Source organism: Callorhinchus milii, unplaced genomic scaffold (genome assembly GCF_018977255.1).
Source record: "Callorhinchus milii isolate IMCB2004 unplaced genomic scaffold, IMCB_Cmil_1.0 Scaffold30, whole genome shotgun sequence".
Taxonomy (NCBI): Eukaryota; Metazoa; Chordata; class Chondrichthyes; order Chimaeriformes; family Callorhinchidae; genus Callorhinchus; species Callorhinchus milii.
Window position 1 is genome coordinate 3,164,513 of NW_024704771.1, and position 21,974 is coordinate 3,186,486.

General features: G+C 49.1%; 1 protein-coding gene across 1 annotated transcript; it reads right to left on the reverse strand.

Moving 5' to 3' along the window:
* Positions 1-4,752: 4,752 nt before the first annotated feature.
* On the reverse strand, positions 4,753-15,870 carry LOC103185543 (zinc-binding protein A33-like). Its single transcript, XM_042344874.1, has 7 exons — positions 15,844-15,870; positions 13,700-14,174; positions 12,405-12,500; positions 9,483-9,713; positions 9,090-9,112; positions 7,915-8,042; positions 4,753-6,070 (listed from the first exon to the last, which is right to left on the reverse strand). Exons 2-7 carry the CDS (start codon positions 14,117-14,119, stop codon positions 5,535-5,537), a joined length of 1,434 nt encoding a protein of 477 aa, XP_042200808.1. The 5' UTR covers positions 14,120-14,174; positions 15,844-15,870; the 3' UTR covers positions 4,753-5,534.
* Positions 15,871-21,974: the final 6,104 nt, after the last annotated feature.

Below are 21,974 nucleotides of genomic sequence, written 5' to 3' on the forward strand. Positions count from 1 at the left end.
TATAGAGGGAGAAGGTTTAGGGTTCACTTTCTGGCCCCCACACTCTGGAACTCCAACCCAGACTCACCCCCTCACCTCCTTCGAGGTACAAATCGAGACCTTCCTCTTTGAACGCCCCTTCGGTCATCTTTCTCCTCCGCGTCCCCCACGGTTCCCTACCCCAGCTCCGCAGCCACTGTGGAGCCTTGAGACATCCTCCCAACGGAAATGTGACTCATATTGTCTTCTGTGACTGTGTGTATCAGAGACTGTGTGGCTCATTGCTGTCACCATCATCTGGTGCGAGAGGAACGACGCCCAGTGGCGGATGTCCGGCACTGCAGATGTTTTACAATACTATACAACGATAACCATAATCTTTGTATTTGACAAGAGTTCCTTGTCACGTCAGGGAAGATGCCACAAAGTGGTTACACCTCGAGACTCTGCAAGTCTCTGCCTCAATCCCTCCACTGCAACCCCTCCCTCGCCCGTCTTCACGTTGCCACTCAAAACCTTGCTGTTTGACCACACCTATGGTCATCTCCCCGGCTCGGCTTTGAGTGCTTCGAGGCACCGCCCCATGTGAATGCCAATTGTTGAATTGTATTGACATAAGTGACTTATCACATCTCGTGTACGTGATAAGGCGCTACATCAAATGCGACGATTATTATTATTGTTGTTGATCGTGTGTGTGATTCCAGTTCCGGCCGCACTGACCCTGGAGCCTAACACGGCTCATCCTGAGCTACTGCTGTCGGATGACCTGACCAGCGTGAGGCTCAGCGATACATGGCAGGACCTGCCTGACAACGCGGAGAGATTTGATGACTGTGTGAGCGTGCTGGCCTCACAGGGTTTTGACTCGGGCCGGCACTTCTGGCAGGTGGAGGTTGGGAGGAAGACCATGTGGGATGTGGGGCTGGCCAGGGAGTCTGTGAACCGGAAAGGCAACATCATCCTGTCACCCGAGGATGGGTTCTGGACAATCTGGCTGAGGAACGGCAACGAGTACGAGGCACTGTCCACGCCATCGGCCTTGCTCTCACTCAGAGCAAAGCCCAAGATGATCGGGGTCTTCCTGGACTACGAGAGGGGCCACGTCTCATTCTACAATGCCGACGACATGTCCGTCCTCTATACCTTCACCAACAAATTCACCGAGAAACTCTTTCCTTACTTCAGCCCGGGGGAGAGCGATGGTGGCAAGAACGCCGAACCTCTGAAGCTTTGTGCAGTGCAGTTATGAAGCCTCTGATTTCACCAAAGTTAACCCCGATCAAGATCGAGGAAGCCCCTCTTTCTCTCTCTGGTGTATATTTTGATCTGCTGCTGAGGGAAGCTGTGAGCCATGTCTCTCGCGCCCCCTTTTGTATTCAGCATAGACACCGCAGACTTGGACGTTGCGTTTCACACTTTACCTCCTGTAAGTGTTTGAAGCTTTGATTGCAGAATTCCTGGAGCCATGCATGTGCAAGACAGCGTATCTCTTGTGTGCTTTCTCTGTCAGTGTCAGAGACCTTGATAATGTTGGTATATCAGAGCGCTGGACAGGCAGGCGGGAGCGAGTGTTAATCTGAGGTGTGCGTTATAAGCGGTTTGGAGCAATTTTACATGTTGTATCTGAGAATCTCATTGCTGGGAATTTGCTGCCATGAGATTCAGCTTGATTTTTCTTTGAATGAGGGAGCAATAAAAGAATACCTGATGATACAACAGCGACTCACATTTATACAGCGCCCTTCGTGCGGGGTGAAGTCTCGGAGCGCTCAACAGCGGTGGATCTTGACGCCAGGCCAGGAGAGGGGGTGAATGCAGGCGTGGTCGAAGAGGAATGATATCTTCATGCGTGATCTGAAGTGGAGTCCTGTAGTGTGGTGGTGAGAGCGCTCGCCTCGCAAGCGAGAGGTCCTGGGTTCAATTCCCAGACAGGGTGAAACTTCAGGCGAGTTTCTGTACGCCACACACCTTTGTTTACCGAGTAGTAAGTAGGAACCCGGTTGTTTGTTGATTGGCGGATTGCTTTCTGGGGCATATTAATCACTTTTTTGAAAAAAAATGCAAATAAATGGGACACTTATTTGTGGGACGCTGCTGTGTGCAATTGGCCCCCACGTTTCACCCACAATATACAGTCAATTCACTTTACAGTATATTCTGTGAAGCGCTTTGAGACGTATCAATGGTGTGATAGGGCGCTTTATCGAATGCAAGGATTATTATTATTATCTGCTGTGAATATCAATGTGCATTAATATTTTCCACTGTCTATAGATTCAGGTTAAGGCCCATGTCCGGACACACTTAAAGTTAGGTTAACGCTAATCCTAACCACGACCCAAAACCTAACCCTAATGTTAGAAAGGAGAAGGGAGCAATCAAAGAGGTTCATTACTAAACTGCCCGCTCTCTTCGTAGTTGTCAATCACCCAGCCCCTGTCAATCATCCAGCCCCTCAGACGATCAGTGGCTTAGGAGGACTCGCTGGGAGGACTGGATTGACAGTCACGGCTTCGAAATGTCTCAAAGTGCTTCACAGACTATACTGTCGAGTGAATTGACCGTATATTTTGTGGGCGAAACGGAGCAGCCAATTGCACACAGCAGCGTCCCACCAACAGTCGCGGATTAAAGTGACCAATTTGTTATTATTACTACTACTTGTAAAGGAATTGTTATCCCAGGAAAAGCGATCCACCAATTGATTAGCAACTGGGTTCCAACTTACTGCTGGGGAGTGTGAAGAAAGGAAACTTGCCCAAGGTGTCGCCCTGACCCGGGAATCGAACCCAGGTCCTCTCACTTGCGAGGCGAGTGCTCTAAACACTGAGCTACAGGATTCCATATGATTTGACTATCTTCCCTCCCAGAGTGGGTGGGCTGGACTGGGCCATACGGGGGCTCGACTGGAGCCAGACAAGTGCAGGTAAGAGCTCTCATCTGGTAGAAAGCCGGAGAAGTCTCCAAAGAGTGAATGAGGGTTTCAGCCACAATTGGTGTGAGATAAGAGGTGGAACCAGGTGTGGTCCTCAACCCCTGATGAGTTGCCAGAGGTGCCATCCTTTGGATGAGACACCCTGAGTACCTGTCAGCCTGTTCAGGTGGACATTACAGAAAAAGTAAAGCGGGATTCTCTCTTCCAGTGCCATGACCAACAATCTCAGATAAAATTGGTGATTCACATCATAGCTGATTGTGAGATGTACAAACTGACTGCACATTCACCTACACCAGTCACTACACTCTACAATATGATACTGTGAAGCACTTTGAGACATCCTCCTGACAAGGCAAGGTGCTATACCATTGTAAGGATTATCATTCTATTTTATTCTTCCTGATAAAAAGGCACAGACTATTTGCATTCTTTGTGACTTTGGCCACCTGTAATGTACCACTACTTAAGATTCCTGTGAATCCCTTTGCTCTTCTCAGGCTCTGAACAATTCAGGATACATTTCGCCTTCATTCCCATCAATGTGAATCAATGCATTGATTCCCATCAATGTGAATCAATGCATTGATTCCCATCAATGTGAATCAATGCAGATTTCCCACAACAGAGAATCCTCCACATTCAAAAAATTGTCACTCATTCCACGGCTGTCTGAGGCAATGTCGCCACGTCTGTGGCAATGTCACGGTGGCTGCCGCACTCACCCACAAAACAGTGAACAACAAATTAGATTTACCTTTCGGGTTGACGTCCCAAGGCGCTGGACAGTCAGGGATTTGGACCCGAGCTGTGGCTTGGGATGAGGAGCGGTGGAGGGCGGGAAGGGTAGGGGTAGGAGGTTGAGCGAAGGCACATTCGAAGAAGAGGGTCTTGAGACAGGCCTCGACGGAGACAAGGGAAGGAGCATAACATATAGGAGCAGGAGTAGGCCATTTGGCCCTTCGAGCCTATCCTGCCATTCAATCATGGCTGATCTTCTAATCTAATTCCAGTTAATAACTTGACCTTATTCCCATATCCCTTAATCCCTTTTGCAATAAGAAATCTATCCATCTCAGTCTTGAATATATTCAAGGACTGAGCGTCAACCGCCCTTTGGGACAGCGGGTTCCATACATTCACCACCCTTTGAGTGAAGTTCTTCCTCAACTCAGTGCGAAAGGGTTGGCCTCTGATTTTAAGTTTGTGACCCCTGGTTTTAGTTTCTCCAACCGGGTGAAACAATCTCCCGCTCTCTACTCTATCATGCCTTGTGATGCGAGACAAAGTGACTATGGGATGGAGTCCCAAGGGGGCATAGAGACCGATTTTGGGTCGGTTCGGGTCAGGCTGGAGCCCGCTGAGCAGAAAGTGATAGGGTTACAGAGCCAGGCACAGGAGAGGACATGAGCTGCGGCGTTCTGAATTATCTGCAATTTGTGAAGGGAAGAGTTGGGAAGGGAATAGCGTTCTAGGACACTGCCCTGTATGAGGGGCGCTATATAAATGCAAGTTGTTGTTGTTGGAGGTCGACAAGCAGGAAGTTAGTGTAGTTGATGTGATGAATGCGTGGATCAGGGTCTCCGCGGCCTGAGGGCAGAGGTGGAGCCGGGCAGTGTTACGGAGGTGCGGGAAGGCAGAACAGGTCATGGCATGGATGTGGGGTAAAAAGGACAGTTGAAGGTCAAACAAGATGCCGAGGTTCCGGACTGGCTCAATGAGGTTTCGAATGAAACCATTAAAGTCACTCCGCTTTACCGTACAAGTACGTCAAGACGTTAAAAAAAAAGGCGCTGTACCAAAATGCACAAATCAAAAATTATTGTTATAATTATAATCCAACTTTAATCAAAGTGCAGGTTCCGTAACATTCATAGCAATGACAAAGGTTAACAAGCTTTAATACAAATTCCAAAACATGACATTTAGATCCAGTATAAAAACACCAATACTGCAGGTGCTATAAATAGACTCATAATAATACTAATATTTGCTCTTTTCTGCACAGACAAGGCTCCCGGACTGGATTCCAGTCACAGGAGTGCAGGGGCGGGTAGCAAGGGTGGGCTCATTCCCCCAACTCTACAGTTCACTTCTTTAACGGGTGGTGATCTGCAGATAGATAATAATAATAATAATAATAATCCCTGCATTCTGTGAAGCATCTTATCACGTCTTCAAGACATCTCAAAGCGCTTCACAGAATATATTGTAAAGTGCATTGATTATATTCATTGTGGGTGAAACACGGCAGCCAATTGCACACAGCAGCAACCCATGAACCGTCATGGATTGAAGTGACCAATTTATTATTATTTTTTTAAGATGACAGTCTTCTACTCCCGACCGCTTAGGCTCTGTGCCAGCCTTAAAGAGGGCCCCCCCCACTCCAACTCCGATTGAGCCTGCATGGTGAGGAGGAGGATGGGATGGCACCAACATCGCAGAGCCTGGGCTGTGAGGGGAGTGGGAGGAGAGATGGACACTTTTGATGCCGGCACAGAGCCAACAGTGAGGAGAGGAGAGCGAAGTAGCCATCTTTGATGCTGGCAGGGAGGCTGGGACTGTCCTAAAGCCACCCCCACCAATAGGTTCACCTGCTGCCTGTGGTCCTGCCTCAGAGGCAGAGGGTGAGGGGCTCCTCGTTCTGTCCCGAGTAGTTGTTGCTGGGGCAGAAGATGGGGAAGAGTCTCTCAGTGAAGGAGTCGGTGAAGGTGTAGAGGTGGCAGCAGAGGTCAGCATCGTAGAAGGAAATGCATCCGCACTCATAGTCCAGGTGAATGCCCAGCTTCCTGGGCTTGATGGTGAGGGATAGCGCGGTGCCGGCAGCATCCAGAGCCGCATACGTCTGCTCGCCAGACAGACAGACCAGCCAAAAGCCCGTCTCTGGCTTCCTCCGGAAGTCTCCCTTGCGGCTCGCAGACTCCTTGCACACGCCCAGAACCCAGGCCGTCTTGCCACCGACCGACACCTCCCAGTAATGGCGGCCCGACGAGAAACCTCGCGAGCCCAGGACGTAGAGCTTGACGTTGAACCGGCCTGGCAGGTCAGGCAACTGCTGCCCCTCCTCACTGCACCGCACAGCCATCAGGTCCTCGCTCAGCACCAGGTTATGGTGGGCAGTGTCAGGATCAAAGGTGAATGGCGTCACAGCTGGAAGCGAGAAGTCAAGACAGGCTTAATGTAATAATCCGTGCATTTTACATAGCGCCTTATCACATCTTCAAGACGTCTCAAAGCAAATTCACAGAATAAGCTGTAAAGTGAACTGACTGTACATTTTGTGGGTGAAACGCAGCAACCGATTGCACACAGCAGTGTCACACAAACAGTCGTGGATATTATTATTTGAATGAATTATTATCCCGGATTAGTGATCCGCCAATCGACTAACAACCAGGTTACTACTTACTGCTAGGTAAACAGAGATGTGGAGAGTAAGGAAACTTGCCCGACATTTCGCCCTACCAGGGAATCAAATCCAGGTCTTTCATTTATAAACCGAGTGTTTAAAACCACTGAGCTACAGGATTCCATTAAAAAAAACACACAAGCTGTTCTTTAACATAACATGTAGGAGCAGGAGTAGGCCATTCGGCCCTTCGAGCCTGGCCCGCCGTTCAATCATGGCTGATCTTCTAATCTAACTCCAGCTAATAACCTGACGCTGCCTTATCCCCATATCCCTTGATCCCTTTTCCAATAAGAAATCTATCCATCTCAGTCTTGAATATGTTCAAGGACTGAGCGTCAACAGCCCTTTGGCGTAGTGAGTTCCATACATTCACCGCCCTTTGAGTGAAGAAGTTCTTCCTCAACTCAGTGCAAAAGGGCTGACCTCTGATTTTAAGGTTGTGACCCCTGGTTTTAGTTTCTCCAACCGGGGGAAACAATCTCCCACTATCTACCCTTTGATGATCTTATAGGTTTCTATAAGATCCCCTCTAATTCTTCTATATTCTAGAGAATATAGGCCCAAATTGGTCAGCCTATCCTCATAACTCAACCCCTTCATCCCTGGCACTAACCTAGTAAATCTAGATCGTTGATGTAGATGGCTGAGGCCGAAGGACTGATCCTTGTGGCACTCCACTAGTCACATCCCACCAATCTGAAAAGGACCCATTTATCCCTACTCTTTGTTTCCTAACCATTAACCATTCCCCAATCCACATTAATATGCTCCCCGCAATTCCATGGGCCCTTGTCTTTTGGACTAACCTTTTATGCGGCACCTTATCAAATGCCTTCTGGAAGTCCAAATAGACCACATCCACTGATTCACCCTTATCCAGTTTATTCAAAATATCCTCAAAAAACTATGAGATTTGTCAAACATGACTTCCCTTTTGTAAAGCCGTGTTGACTCGGCCTAATTATATTGTGCCCTAAATACCGCGCTACCACATCCTTAATCAATGATTCTAAAAAATTTCCTATCACTGATGTGAGACTAACTGGTCTATAGTTCCCGAACTTTTCCTTTCCACCTTTTTTTTTTAAAATAGTGGTGTGACATTTGCGATCTTCCAGCAGTCAACAGCAGGCGTTGAGCTGGCAGAAATGCAGAAATAATAATAATCCATGCATTTGATATAGCACTTCATCACGTCTTTGAGGTGTCTCAAAGCGCTTCACAAGACTATACTGTAAAGCGAATTGACTATGTATTTTGTGGGTGAAATGCAGCAGCCAACTGCACACAGCAATTGACCCACAAACAATCATGGATGGCGTGACCAATTTATTATTATTATTTTTGAATGGATTATTACCCCCGGAAAAGCGATCCAGCAATTGACTAAAGACCGTGTTCGTACTTACTGGTAGGTAAGTAAGGAAACTTGCCCAATGTTTTGCCCTGCTGGCAATTGAACAGGTGCTCTTGCTTGTGAGACGACTGCTCTAACCACTGAGCTACAGGACTACACAACGCATGTGAACAGGTAGCACAACGCACGTGAAATGAGCTGCGAGTGGAGTGGAATGAAACCGACCTGGTGAGAAGACGCCTCGCAGATCCCCCCACACCTGGAGGAACTTGAGGTCTCCGTGTGGCACATGGGCAGGGAGAGCGGCAATGGTGGTGTGGGCGGCAGCTGATCTTGGCACCGGCAGCTCACACCTGGAACAAGGGAGTTCAGGATACACAGACAGACACAGGACAACTGCCTATCAACCACATAAAACAATCTAACTCACCAATGCACAGCCATCTGAGCATTTATTCAGCGCCGCTTCAGATCTGATACAATCCAAAATTACATTTACACATTCACGTTGGGGGGATGTTCCAAGGCGCTTGGACCCGAGTTGGGGGTAGGGATTGGGACCAGGGAGGGTAGGGGCAGGGTGGGTAGGAGGGTGGCCGAAGGCTTGGTCGAAGAGGAAGGTCTTGAGACGTGATTTGGCAAGGGAGGGAGCGAGGTGAAAGGAATGCGGGATGGAGTTCCAAAGGGAACTCCAACCCACTTCCTATCCAAAGATACAATAAGGTCTCAACAGGGTACAGTGCCACGGATGGACACCAAGCCATAGGCAGTGAGAGAAAATATTCTTGGGAGGCGGTGTGGGGGGGGGGGGGGCTGAGTGAAGCTCGCCAGGGGCAGCTGCCCATTGCAGCAGGTGCTGTGGGCAGCTCATCTGGACAACGTCACCCCCGATTAGTTAATGGCTCACCAGTGGCTTGATTGGCCGGTCCATCGGTCAATCTGAGGCGAGGGCGCCTTGCAGCACGCCGGACCAGAAAAGAGCGGCACGGAAGGAGACCGAGTCCACTCTTGTCCAAGGCACTTGCCATTTAGGCAGCAAAGAAAAGGGGGACGAGGTGGACAGAGGTACGATCAAAGATGTAAGTCTTCACGTGGGATTTAAGATAAAGAGGGTTGGAGGCAGGGAGTTCCAGAGGTTGGGAGCGCAGTGACTGAAGGCACGGTCACCAGAGCGGACATGATAGGCCTGTGTTAGCTGAGCTGAGCGCAATGGCTGGGCAGTGGCGCGGGGTATGACCAGGTTGGAGAGATGCTAGAGAAGGAGGAATTTATAAGCTAAGGGGAGCAGCTTGATGTTGATCTGGTGGGAGACTGGGAGCCAGTGAAGCCTGGCAACGATCGGGGTGATGGGGAGGCAACGATTGGGGCGATTTTAGGTTTGGGCTCAATTCAATACTCACCGCCTGAGAAAGACATCAATGTCCTGCGTGAGGGGAGAACAAGAGTTACTGACCACAACACAACACCTCCAGATAAACTGACTCCCCTTCTCCCCCCATTGGGAACTTCTTCCACCACCTAGGGTACTCCACTCCCCCCTTGGGAACCCCCCCCTTCAGAGCTCCCCCCCACCCCACCCGGTTGAGCCCCGTCTCCTCTTACCCCCATTCTCTCCCCTCTCCTAATTATGAGACTCATCACCCCCTGAGAGGTTGAGGGTGTAATGACAACCCAGTCCTCCCAGTTGGGAGGGCAGGCGGGCTGGGGAGAGACTTGTGTGTGGGGGGGGGGGGAGGGGAGAAGAGAGAAGGGAGGGGGTTGGGGTTGGGGGAGCAGGAGTGGGGAGCTGTAACCTGGAGCATGGTTGGGGGTCTCATAGTCAGACGAGCAGTGATCTCCTGTCTGGTTCTCCTCAGGCCAGCCACCTCCTCTGTCGTGCTCTGGAGGGAGCTGTGCAGAGTCTTCAGCCTCTGGGTCACTTCCCGCTGCAGCTCCTCTCGCATCTGCTCCTCCCGTTTATACAGGAACACATGAACCCTCTCAAACTCCGCGTGGATTTCACTGCTCAGAGCCTCAAACACCATCTGTCGACATAGGTTAGCCAGCTCTCAGCCTGTCTTGTGGGTTGAAGCCCAAACATCAGGACTTTGAGCACAACGGGGGGCCTTGCTGGGGGGGGGGCGCTGCATTGAGGGATATTAAATGGAGGTCCCCTCTCTTGCTGTTTCAAGTGGATGGCAAAGATCCCGCAACACTATCAGAAGGGAGTTTTTCCTCTTGCGGAGTTCTGGCCAACAAGACCCAGACCGTCCCTCCCGGCGGGGAGGGGGTGTGGGGAAATGGACGGGGGGGGGGAAGGGGGGGGGGGAGAAGAGAGAGAGAGAGAGAGAGATGAGAGAGAATGTATTCCATTCCAGACACAAAGAACATAAGAACAAAAGAAATAGGAGCAGGAGTAGGCAATTCGGTCCTTCGAGCCTGCCCCGTCATTTAATCAGATCATGGCTGATCTTCTAACCTAATTGCATTTACCTGTCCTATCCTCATATAACTCATTCCCTTTAGCTTTTTTTAAAAAAAATCTATCGATCTCAGTCTTGAATATGTTCAATGGCTAAACATCCACAGCCTTCTGGGGTAGAGAATTCCATTAATTCACTACCCTCTGAGTGAAGAAATGTTTTCTCAACTCAGTTCTAAAGGGCTGATCTTTAATCCTGAGACTATGATCCCTAGTTTTAGATTCTCCAACCAGGGGAAACAGTCTCATACTATCTACCCTGTCCAGACCCTTAAGAATCTTATAGGTTTCTATAAGATCACCTATAATTCTTCTACATTTGAGAATATAGGCCTAGTTTACTTAACCTTTCCTCATAGATCAACCCCCTCATCCCAGAAACCACCAACAACAAAATTACATTTATAGAGCGCCTTTTATGTCAGGAGGATGTCCCAAAGTGCGGAACAGTCAGGTGTCGGGGCCTTGGCCATGCAGGAGGGGTGGTTTATGAGTGAGGGAAGGCAGAGAGGTGGGAGGGCGACCAGAGGCACAATCGAAGAGAAAGATCTTGAGACCATTCTTGAAGGAGGGAAGGGAGGAAGCGAGGTGAAGGGACCGTGAAATGAAGTTCCAGAGTGTGGGAGCAGAGAGGCTGAAAGCCCGGCCACCAATGATAGGGTGGGCCGGGCGGGAGACATGGAGCAGGCCGGAACCCACTGAAAGGAGGGAGCGGGCAGGTTGGTAGGGAGTCAGCAGGTCAGAGGGGGCAAGATCATGGATGGCCTTAAAGGTGAGGAAGAGGATCTTGAACTCGATCCTCTGGGGAATAGGGAGCCAGTGGAGTCGGGCGAGGGTGGGAGTGATGGGGTCACGGAGCCTGGTGCGTGAGAGTACACGAGCTGCAGAGTTTTGGATGATCTGCAGCTTGTGAAGGGAAGAGTTGGGAAGGCCGATGAGGAGGGAGATCCTGAAATTGAGCCTTGATGTGACGGATAATAATAATACTTGCATTTGATATAGCGCTTTTCACGTCTTCTAGACGTCTCAAAGCGCTTCACAGACTATGTTGGAAAATTAATCGACTGTCTATTTGTGGCCAAAACGTGGCAGCCAATTGCGCACAGATGGGACCTTGGTTTAACTTCTCATCCAAAGGATTGGCACCTCATCCTAAGAATAGCACCTCCAATAATGCTGAATAGCACTAGCATCACATTAGAGTCAATTTACGACTATGAGATTCCCAGTCCTAACATTGGACTGGAACCCACAACCTTCTGACTTGGGGGCAGCAGTGCTACCACTGAATCGAGATTTGCAGCAACTGTGTATTCTGTAGTCAAACATGCAGTTTGTCCCGCGCAGTGATGTCCTGCAAACAGCCATGAAGTGAATGGGATTATCAGGCAAGACGAAGGGAGGGAGAAACTTCTTTCTTTTTTTCAAAGATAGTAAAATAAGGGACAGAGAGAGAGAGAGAGCTGCAAAGTGCGATTGTTAAAAGCAAGTGAGGGGAGTGGGAAGAGCGAGTTAGAGGGACTCTGGGATGGAGTTCCAGAGAGCAGATTCGCTAAAAGTCCGCCCGACAGTGGGGTGGGTTGGGCAGTGGACATGAAGCTGAATGCAGAGTGGTCAGGTCGGTAGGGTTGAAGGAGTTCGAAGAGGTTGGATGGGGCGGGACCATGGAGGGATTTAAAGATGAGCGCAGGGATCTTGAACTCAATTTTCTCTCCCCACTTTTGTGAATACAGCAGTTTTACATTGATTTCTGTAGTTCCTGCTTGGCTAAGGTCAAACCCTGATACCACACCACATGACATTAGCCAAAAAGCTGAGAGCAACTGTCCCACAAACAACCATGGAGTGAGTGACCAGTTTTATTTTGGACAATTGGTGGCCGGGACACTGAGAGAAACTCCCTTGTCATTTCCTGTAATTGCATAGTACCTTTACCATCCACTTGAACAAGCAGACAGGACCTTCGTTAGATGTCTCATTCAAAGGACGGCACCTCTGATAATGCAACATATTTGAGCGTCAGCTGAGACTATGTGATTCCGAGCCGCAATGTGGGGCTTGAACCAACAACCTTATGGCTTAGCGGTGAGAGCGCTACCACTGAGCCAGGCTGACGCACATTGCATTGGCTTGCAGGACGTTGCAGAGACAGGGTGGGACGAGACCACTGTGGGTCATCCAGCCAGGCACGGTGGTGGGGAGCGGGGAGGGGAGGGCGTGCAGCCCGAAGCTGGGGAGCTGAGCGCAAACGTACATCGATGGATTTGATGTCCGCCTCCTCCTGCAGCCGAACATTCTCTGCCGCGGCCAGACATGGCTCCAGCGACTCCAGAGACAATTTGAGCTTTTGCTGAAAAACAAAGAATTGTAGCCGTGGGTGGGAGGAAGAAAGAGACTGCCGGAATTTGAAATGTAGGGTCACCATATTTTGCAAACCAAGTGCAAACTGCTGATGCTGGGAACATTGGAGAAGGGTGTCGGATTAATGCCGTGTTTCTCTGAAGGGTGGCATCTGCTCTCGAAGTTTATCGGTCTTGTTCAGTTTGTTGCTGAACTCGAGACCGGGCAAATTTGGCCAAGGAACACACGACCTCATCCTGGTCACCTGAAACGGTGGGGACAAGAGACAGCCGCCATCTTGGTAAAGGCAACACTTTGAAATAGTGGTGAAGGCTGCCCTCTGGCAGCCATCTTGGTAAGGGAAGTGCTCGCCTCTCGCCAATCACATACTGAGAGATTAACCCTCATTCTGCCTTCCCAGTTTCTCTCAACAACAACAACAACAACATTCCATTTAGAGAGCGCCTTTCACGTCGGGAGAACGTCCCAAGACGCTGACACACAAACACATGACAAGATCAACACTTTCAACTGATTCTCCCTATTACGCACTGTGATTAATCTTCTCGGTACCTCTATACGTAATTGATATAATTAATATTGCAAAGTACTACAGTAAACCTCACATAAGTCGGATCTGTCTTAAATCATATAATCACTTAAGTGGTATATCTGCCCAAGTACCGTTCAAGAGTTTATATTCTACGCAAGTTTGACATCACTTGTGCTTTGTATAAGTCAATTAATTGGTGGATAGCTTTTCAAGTAGTAATAATACCTCAAAAAAATGATAATAATTTGTTCACTCAATCCACAACTGTTTGTGGGACACTGCTGTGTGCAATTGTCTTCCACATTTCACCCACAAATATACAGTCAACCCATTTTACAGTATATCTTGTGAAGCGCTTTGAGACGTCTCAAAGACGTGATAATGCGCTATATCAAATGCAAGTATTATTATTGAGTGACCAAATTATTATCTTCATTTTTTGAAGGCATTATTACCCCCAGAAAGCAATCCACCAATTGACTAACAACCGGGTTCATACTTGCTGCTCGGTAAACAGAGGTGTGTGGAGTAAGGAAATTGCCCAATTACTCAGTTACATGCACATAAACGAATCCTCTCACCTCCTCTCCCTAGTCACATCATACAAACAAACTCCACCTCCACCCCCGACCCCATGAGCCCCGTCGTGGTCCTACCGTGTAGAAGCTGGTGGCTTCCTTTATGGGTTTGATTCTGTGGAGTTGGTGCTTGGAGCTCCAGCAGTCCACACAGATGGCCTTCTGGTCGTCCTGGCAGTACATCTTAAGCCGATCACCCAGGCCATGGCCGTGCTCCTGACAGCACAGACTGTCCTTCTCCTCATCTCCTGGCATCAGCAGCCGCACACGCTCCACGATATTGGCCAGGACACGGACAGACTTCAGGTGTCTCCGGGCTGAGACATGTCGGCACTCCGGGCACGAGGTGTCCCCCTTCATCTTGGACCAGAACTGGGAGATGCAGGAGCGGCAGAAGTAGTGCTCACACTCCAGGACCACGGGGTCCTGGAACAAGTCCAGGCAGATAGAGCAGATAATTTCGCTGGTGATGTTATCCATCATGTTGCTGGTTGCCATTTTTTCTTACAGGCTCTTGACTCCCAAGCAATCAGCAAATATTTCAGCTCAACACCTGGTTATAATAAGAATATAATCAAATATAATCAATAACCAATCGATAAACAACCAAACAAGAAATCTCATTTGATTCAGGCTGCTCCCCTCTCCTTGTCAGGCTGCCTCTCTCTCACTCCCTCCCAACCCTCCTCAAAGTCAGCTTCCAATGGGGCTTGAACCCTCAAAGTCAGCACATCGTGGGTTCAAGCCCCATTGGAAGCCGATTTGATAACCACTTTTAAGAGAGAAGTAGCTAATTATTTGGGGAGGACAAGTTTGCAGGGCTATGGGGAGAGAGCGGGGGAGTGGGATTGACTTGGATAGCTCTTTTCCAAGTGCCGGCACAGACACGATGGGCCGAATGGTCTCCTGTGCTGTATGATTCTATGATTACAGTCTTTAACCTCATAGTCCAGGCTAATGCTCCAGCACAACGCTGGGGGAAGGGGGGAGGCAGAAACAACAACAACTTATAGAGCGCCCTCCACACAGGGTAGCATCTCAGAGCGCTTAACAGTGGCGGAGCCCGACTCCGAGCCAAGGGAGAGGTGACCGTCAACACGGTCGAAAGGCAAGAGGTTGAGGGAGAGTGTTCTACAGTTTTGGGGCGTCGCAGCTAAAAACACTGTCCGTTGGGCAAGGCATTGTACTGAGCAGTTCCCCGACACTACCTGTTGTCACCGCTGAGACACAAAAAAATCCTCATTAATGTGCAGCTCGATCGAAAACAACGTTAAGATGCCAGAACCACAACTTGAATGAAAACACACAATTCACACCGGCATTCAAACTCACTCATTTGAACAAAAGCACCAGCAGGTGATTTGCTCCGAGAAACAGCACATTAAACGTCTTCACCAACAGTAAAACGCAGTAAAAGAAACAGCCAAATCAGTTCGAAAAAAAACAGCCAGGTGGCACCCCGACCGTTAAGGAGGACATTAAACAAAATCCTGCACTATCGGAAAAGAGAAAGGAGTTTTTCCTTTCCCTCCCAGTGGCTCAGCACTCACCAGTTATTCGCGTTCACTCTTTTTTTTTTCCCCCCCCACCACCCTGTCATTAACCCAGTAACACTCAGACCTGGTGCTCAGGTTGCGGCCGCCTTTTAAACACCTTCTGGTCTCATCTCGTTGACTTTTATTGGTTTCAGTGACTGAGATTGAGCCTGGGCTGCATTCACAGCCAATGAGATGGGGGTGCGGTCGGGACTCACCCGAACCTGGAAGTGTTAGGAAGTCATGCCCTGGCCAACAGTCACTCTCCAGGGCAAAGGTTCACACTCCAGGGCAAAGGACAAGCTGTGGGTAAAGGTTGTGTCCAGGTTGAAGGTCATGCTCCAGTGTCACATCAATAATAATAATAATAATCCTTGCATTTGACATAGCGCTTTTCACGTCGGGAGAGGACGTCCCAAAGCGCTTCACAGAACACACCGTAAAGTGAATTGACTGTATATATTTGTGGGCGAACGCGGCAGCCGATCGCGCACAGCAATGTCCCACAAACAGTCGTGGATTGAAAATGACCAATTTATTATTGTTTTTGGTTTTGGAGGGATTATTATTAGACTCTGTGTGGGGTAAGGAAACTTGCCCGAGGTTTGGCCCTCTGCCTGGAATTGAACCACTGAGCTACAGGACTCCAAATGGGTTGAATTCAATGGGTTGAATCTGAATACTAACCTTTCCCCACATTGCTGAGTGGGGGGGGGGTGTTTATGGTGAATTGCGGAGTGGGAGGTTCTGGAGTTTTATAGTTTCTCTGCTGTGATTGATGGCTGCTGCAGGTTCTGCCTCCGAGTCAGGAGGTCGTGGGTTCGAGCCCCACGTCAGGCCTTTGAGCTCACAGCCTCGGCTGATGGGTTTGCTGGGGCAGTGCTGGGGTTGCGTTGTCGGAGGCACCGGCCTTCAGATGAGACGTTAAGCTGAGCTCTTGCCTGTGTCTGTTCAGGATAAGATCTTCGCGGGGCTATTGGGAAAGAGAAGAGAGTATCTGTGTGCGTGTGTGTGCCTACGTGTAGGGGGGCGGGGGGGGGGGGGTGGGGGGTACACAGGGTTAACCAAACCTGATCGGGGCTGCAGGCGAGAGACACAGCGGTACTCTCTGGCCACAGGGATTAACCCCTTCACTACCAATCTCCAGTCTTTCTCACACACAAAATGGGAGAAACCCTCCAACTGCCTCTCCCCAGTTCCCGACATACACGGACGAATCAGCTTTCTCACTGGCGATCCCCAGTCTCTCTCGCTCACACAAGCACGTGCGCCACAAGAATTAACCCTCTCCAAGACTGTCCCCAGTCGTCAACAACAACAACAACAACTTGCCTTTATATCGTCAATCGCGGGTGGGTAGTGCCCCGGTAGCGTCTCGGTTTAATAACAATCACAGAACAAATCTGACCGCAACAGTGGGTTAAAGTTGTCTGTATGCAAGATTTAGATTGAATCTAAATCTCCTTATTTTTAATTCCGATATATTTCATAGAACTGTTTCCGTAGTGATTGCAGCTGTTGATCTGAATTTGTGGGAACTTAAGTGGGCCTCGGCAGTCAGTACAGAGCGTAGAGACAGGTACTGAAGGCCGTCACTCCAGCGAACACAATCTTTTCTCTGATCCTGCGATTGGGATCTGACTCTGGAAATAAATATTGAGCAGATTTTTTGTTCTCACTCCTCACCCCCTCGAGCGCCAGCATGTGGACATTTTCTGTTTCAGCTCCAGCCTCTCAGACTCTGGATCCTAACACATCCCTGGCTCAACCTGTCTGAGGACTGGACCCGAGTGAGAGCTGGTGACGGAGAGAAGCAGGTTCCTGACACCCTGGAGAGGTTCAGTCACTGGCCTGGAGTCCTGGGGGTCTGAGGGGTTCACATCAGGGAGACACAGTGGGAAGGTGGGGGTTGGGAACAGCACACTCTGGATTGTGGGGTTGGCCCGAGAGTCTGTGCCCAGGAAGAGGTTATTCATACATGGACCTGAGGTGAGCATTTGGGCTGTGTGGCAGCACAGTGGGCAATATAAAGCTCTAACCTCATCTCCTACCCCTTGCCCTGGCATGAGACCCCGGGTGCTGGGCGCGTACCTGGGCTATGCAGGAGGACACTGTAGGATGCTGACTTCATGTCTCTTCTCTTCACTTCCTCCGACACGTTCATTGAGAAACTCTATCCTTACTTCAGCGCTGGCTGTGCCACCGAGTCCCTGACACTGATTCACTGACAGCACAACAGTGACTCAAAATGAGAGCAATAATGTGGGGGTGAGTCACGTGTTACTGGGCAGAGAGAGGGGGCGAGGGTGGGCAATGAGGTCAGGTCCATGTGGAGTCCTGTGGCTCAGTGGTTAGAGCACTCGCTTTGCAAGCGAGAGACCTGAGTTCAATTCCAGGCAGAGGGCCAAACCTCGGGCAAGTTTCCTTACTCCACACAGAGCCTAATAATAATCCCTCCAAAAACAATAATAAATTGGTCATTTTCAAACCATGACTGTTTCTGGGACATTGCTGTGCGCCATTGGCTGCCGCGTTTCGCCCACCAATATACAGTCAATTCACTTTACAGTATATTCTGTGAAGCGCTTTGGGACGTCCTCCCGACGTGAAAAGCGCTATATCAAATGCAAGGATTATTATTATTATAATGATGGGGAGAAGGTGCCATCGGCTTTGGTTTGCTAAAAATAGACAAGACCTGCTGCTCCCTGCACTTTGAACTTTGAGGCATTGATATCAAATATAAAACATATTATGATAAACTCTTGGACCTAACGCTTTGATCACATGGCCCTGCCCAGGAATCGCTTTCCATGTAACTGTACAGCAAAAAACACTTGTGAACCTTGTGAAAAGTTATGGTGTAACCGTTATTACACAATAAAGTGGACAAATGTGCAATCTCTCTGTGTGACATGTGAGACTGTGATGTCAGGATGGCCTGTGATGAGATATGGGACACAACACAGAATGAGGAGCAGATACAGGAGACTCCAGACTGTATAATGTCACGCAGCAAGACAAATTATATCAAGCTCCGACTGTTAATATCAGACAAAGATATCTCTGATAGTGTCAGAATACATAGACTCGTCACTGTTGATGTCAGATTTCATAGAGGTGTCACTGTTCATGTCCGACTATATGAAGGTAGTTATTGCTAATGTCAGACTACATAAAAGTGTCAATGTTAATATCAGACAAAATAGAGATGTCACAGCTATTATCAGAGTACACAGAGGCGTCACTCTTAATGTCAGAATATATAGAGGTGCTACTGTTAATATCTGACTATGCTAAGGTGACCATTGCTAATATAAATAGTATTGCACTTTGCCTCAAATAAGTAACATTGCACGCCTCTGCCACAACTCTCCCAGTGCCTCCAGTCTCTGCTCCCTCACCGTGCTCCACGAGCCTATAAACCGTCCATCACAGGTTAGCAATGTCATATTTGTCAGTTGTAAATAATAATATTGATCAACAATATAATAATAAAATAGAAAACACAATACATTATAATAATATTACCCCATGATAATAAAAGAATAATATTGCGATGTGAACCGGGTGATGTTCAAGCAGAGACATGGTGACCACAAGGTTGTCCCTGTGGCGTCAACTCACAATGGTCTCCAGACGTGACGAGGCTTGGAAGCTAAATAATGAGCTGTTGCTGACAATCAGAGCTGGTTCCTGTCGCTTCCCACCTGCTCCATCCTCGGGGAGCTTCACATCTCCAGAGAAGAGCCAGGAGTCCGCCTCGGAGCTCTCACTGCGATGCAACCGCCTCATTTATCATTTTGACAAAGACTAGAGTGATAAACCACCAAGACAACTGTCCACAAACCTCTCCACACCCCCCCCCCACACACACACACCCTGACACACACTACACACACTGACACCCACTCACATAGACACTCTGTCACCCACACAGATCCACCCACGTACAGGCTCTCAAACCCCCTCACGCACTGACTCACACACTGTCGGATATACACACACACCAACACTAACACCACACCCTGGCACATTTGCTCACAGACCCTCAACATGTTTGCATGTATATATCAAATGCAAGGATAATTATTATTATGGTGATGTCTCTAGTTCAATTTTGTTGGCCACAGACGCCCACGCGCAATAAATGGATGATGTGACTACAGTCACATTGGGACGTCCTCCTGACGTGAAAGGCGCTTTAAAATGGAATCTTGTTGTTGTTGTTGTTGTACAGTGCCTTAGGACTACAATTTACTGGCAAAAAAAGATGCATTGACATGGGGGCTAGCTTTCAGCCACAATGTCCTGAAGCTCTGGAACTCACTCATTCAATCCCATCACCTGTCCATCTCCTTTCCCTGTTGCAGATCTTGCATGAAGATTTTCCTCTGTTGACCACCACTGTTTAGTATTCCAAGACTCTAGCCCGTGTGAACAGTGCTGTATCAATGCAAGTTGTTGTTGTCCGTCTGCCGTGATAAAGCGATACACCAAATGCAAGGATTTTTGCATGAGATGCAAAGATTATTATGTGGAGTCTCTGTATTCACTCATACACTGTGTGGTGTCTCTGGCTTCATTCACAGTTTCTTCCACACATCAGCTTTTCCATCATATTTACTTATAGGTTAGAGAAATTCAATAAAGAAAAACAAAGGTTGTAGAATATACAGAAAACAAATGTTATAAACGATTGTATAGGAGACACAGGGATGAACTTCATAATTGAAATTCCAAACACTGACTGAAGAGAATTCTTGAAGACAGTACATCCGTTGTATGTCAACTCGTATGTCTGTGTGTATATGTGTGCGTCTGCGTGTGTGTCTGTTGGGTGTCTGTGTCTGTGTGCGTGTGTATCTATGTGTGTGCGTGTTGTTTGTCTGTTATTGTATGGTTGTACCTGCTTCCAGTCCGACAAGACTGTCACCCCCCCATGTTGTCTGACAATCCTGATTGTTCTCATGATCGGGCTGGTTCCTCTCCAAGTAGGGTAGCATCTCAGAGCAATTAACAGTGGCGGAGCCTGACTTCAAACCGTGGGGAGGGGGGAGGTAGCTGTAAGCAGGACTCGAAAGAGGCGAGAGGGGGTGCAAGGTGGAGGGATTCAGGGAGAGTGTTCCAGAGTTTTTGGGCGTAGTGGTTGAAAGCCAACCTCTGATGGTGACACCAGGTGTTTATGTGGAACAGTGACACTCGGCTTTCAAGGAGTGAGAGATCTTTGCAAACAACCCCACGTTTTCACTGGACAAACGAATGTTGCTGAAGGCAGAAAACTATCCCATCTCCATTCAGACTTGTCCCCGCTTTACAGGTGGGTGTCACACGCTGCACATTAAGGGATGAAGAGTCGAGCTGAGAAGACAGAGGAATTGACCGTCCAGAGCAGAGTGAATGTGGGGAAGGGGCGAGAAGACAGCTTATCCATTCTTTGGTCAGCATCAGATAAGTGTCACCGGAGCAGCAATTCAAAGAGAACCTGATCTTGTTACAGCATTTGCCGCCCCCCCCCCACAACCACCCCCACTCCACATACATTACAGCACGCTCTGATCGAATTACTGTCAAGTGTAATGACTATTTCTACAGTAATTTCTATAGTAAGTGGTTAATCTGGAGGATTATTTGACACAACCCAAGGAGACACCATCCACACAAATCAGCATCAATCTTTTCTTCAATGTGTCCAGTACCTGCTCTCAAACACCCGCTCTGGTAACCTTGTTCTACTACAACAACAACAACAAGATAATAATAATAATTCTTGCATTTGATATAGCGCTTTTCACGTCAGGAGGACGTCCCAAGGCGCTGGACAGTTGGATCAGGACCCGAGCAGTGGGGGAAATGCTCAGGGTGAGGGAAGGGAGGGGCGGAAGCGAGGAGGGGGTAGAGAGTCGAGAGGGGAGCTGAAGGCTCGATCAAAGAGAAAGGTCTTGAGATCGGCCTTGAAGGAGGAAAGGGAGGAAGCGGCGAAGGGACTGGGGGATGGAGTTCCAGAGCTGAGGGGCTGAGGGGCTGAAGGCCCGGCCACTGATGGTAGGGCGGTTGGGGCGGGGGATGTGGAGCAGACCGGAGCCAGAGGAACGGAGGGTACGGGCAGGTAAGTAGCGGGATAGTAGGTCGGAGAGGTAGGAGGGATCGAGGCTGTGAATGGCCTTGTAGATGAGGATGAGGATCTTGAATTCAATCCTCTGGGGGATGGAGAGCCAGTGGAGGCGAGCGAGGGTGGGGGTGATGTGGTCCCGAAGCCTGGTGCGGGACAGTACACGAGCTGCAGAGTTCTGAATGACCTGCAGTGTGGAGGGAGGGCCGGGAAGGCCGACGAGGAGAGAGTTCCCATAGTCCAGCCTTGAGGTGATAAAGGCGTGGACCAGAGTTTCAGCAGCGTGAGGGGTGAGGTAGTGCCGTAGTCTGGCGATGTTCCGGAGGTGGTGGAAGGCGGTGCCAGTTGTGGCGCGGATATGAGGGAGAAAGGACAGCTCAGGGTCGAACAGAACCCCGAGGTTCCTGATGGCTTTGAGAGGTGGAGAGTGCAGCCTTGGATGCTGATGCTGTCAGCGCCTGAGGTGCGGAGGCGCTGACGTGAGCCAATCAGGAGGGCCTCAGTTTTGCGCACGTTGAGCTGAAGAAAGTTGTCTCTCGTCCAGGACTCGATGTCGGACAGACAGCTGTCAGGACATCGGTGGTCGTGGAGTTGAGGGTAGAGGAGGAAAGGTAGAGTTGGGTGTCATCCGCATACATGTGGAAGTTAACCCCATGTCTGCGGATGATGTCACCACAGGGGGAGCATATAGAGGGTGAAGAGGAGG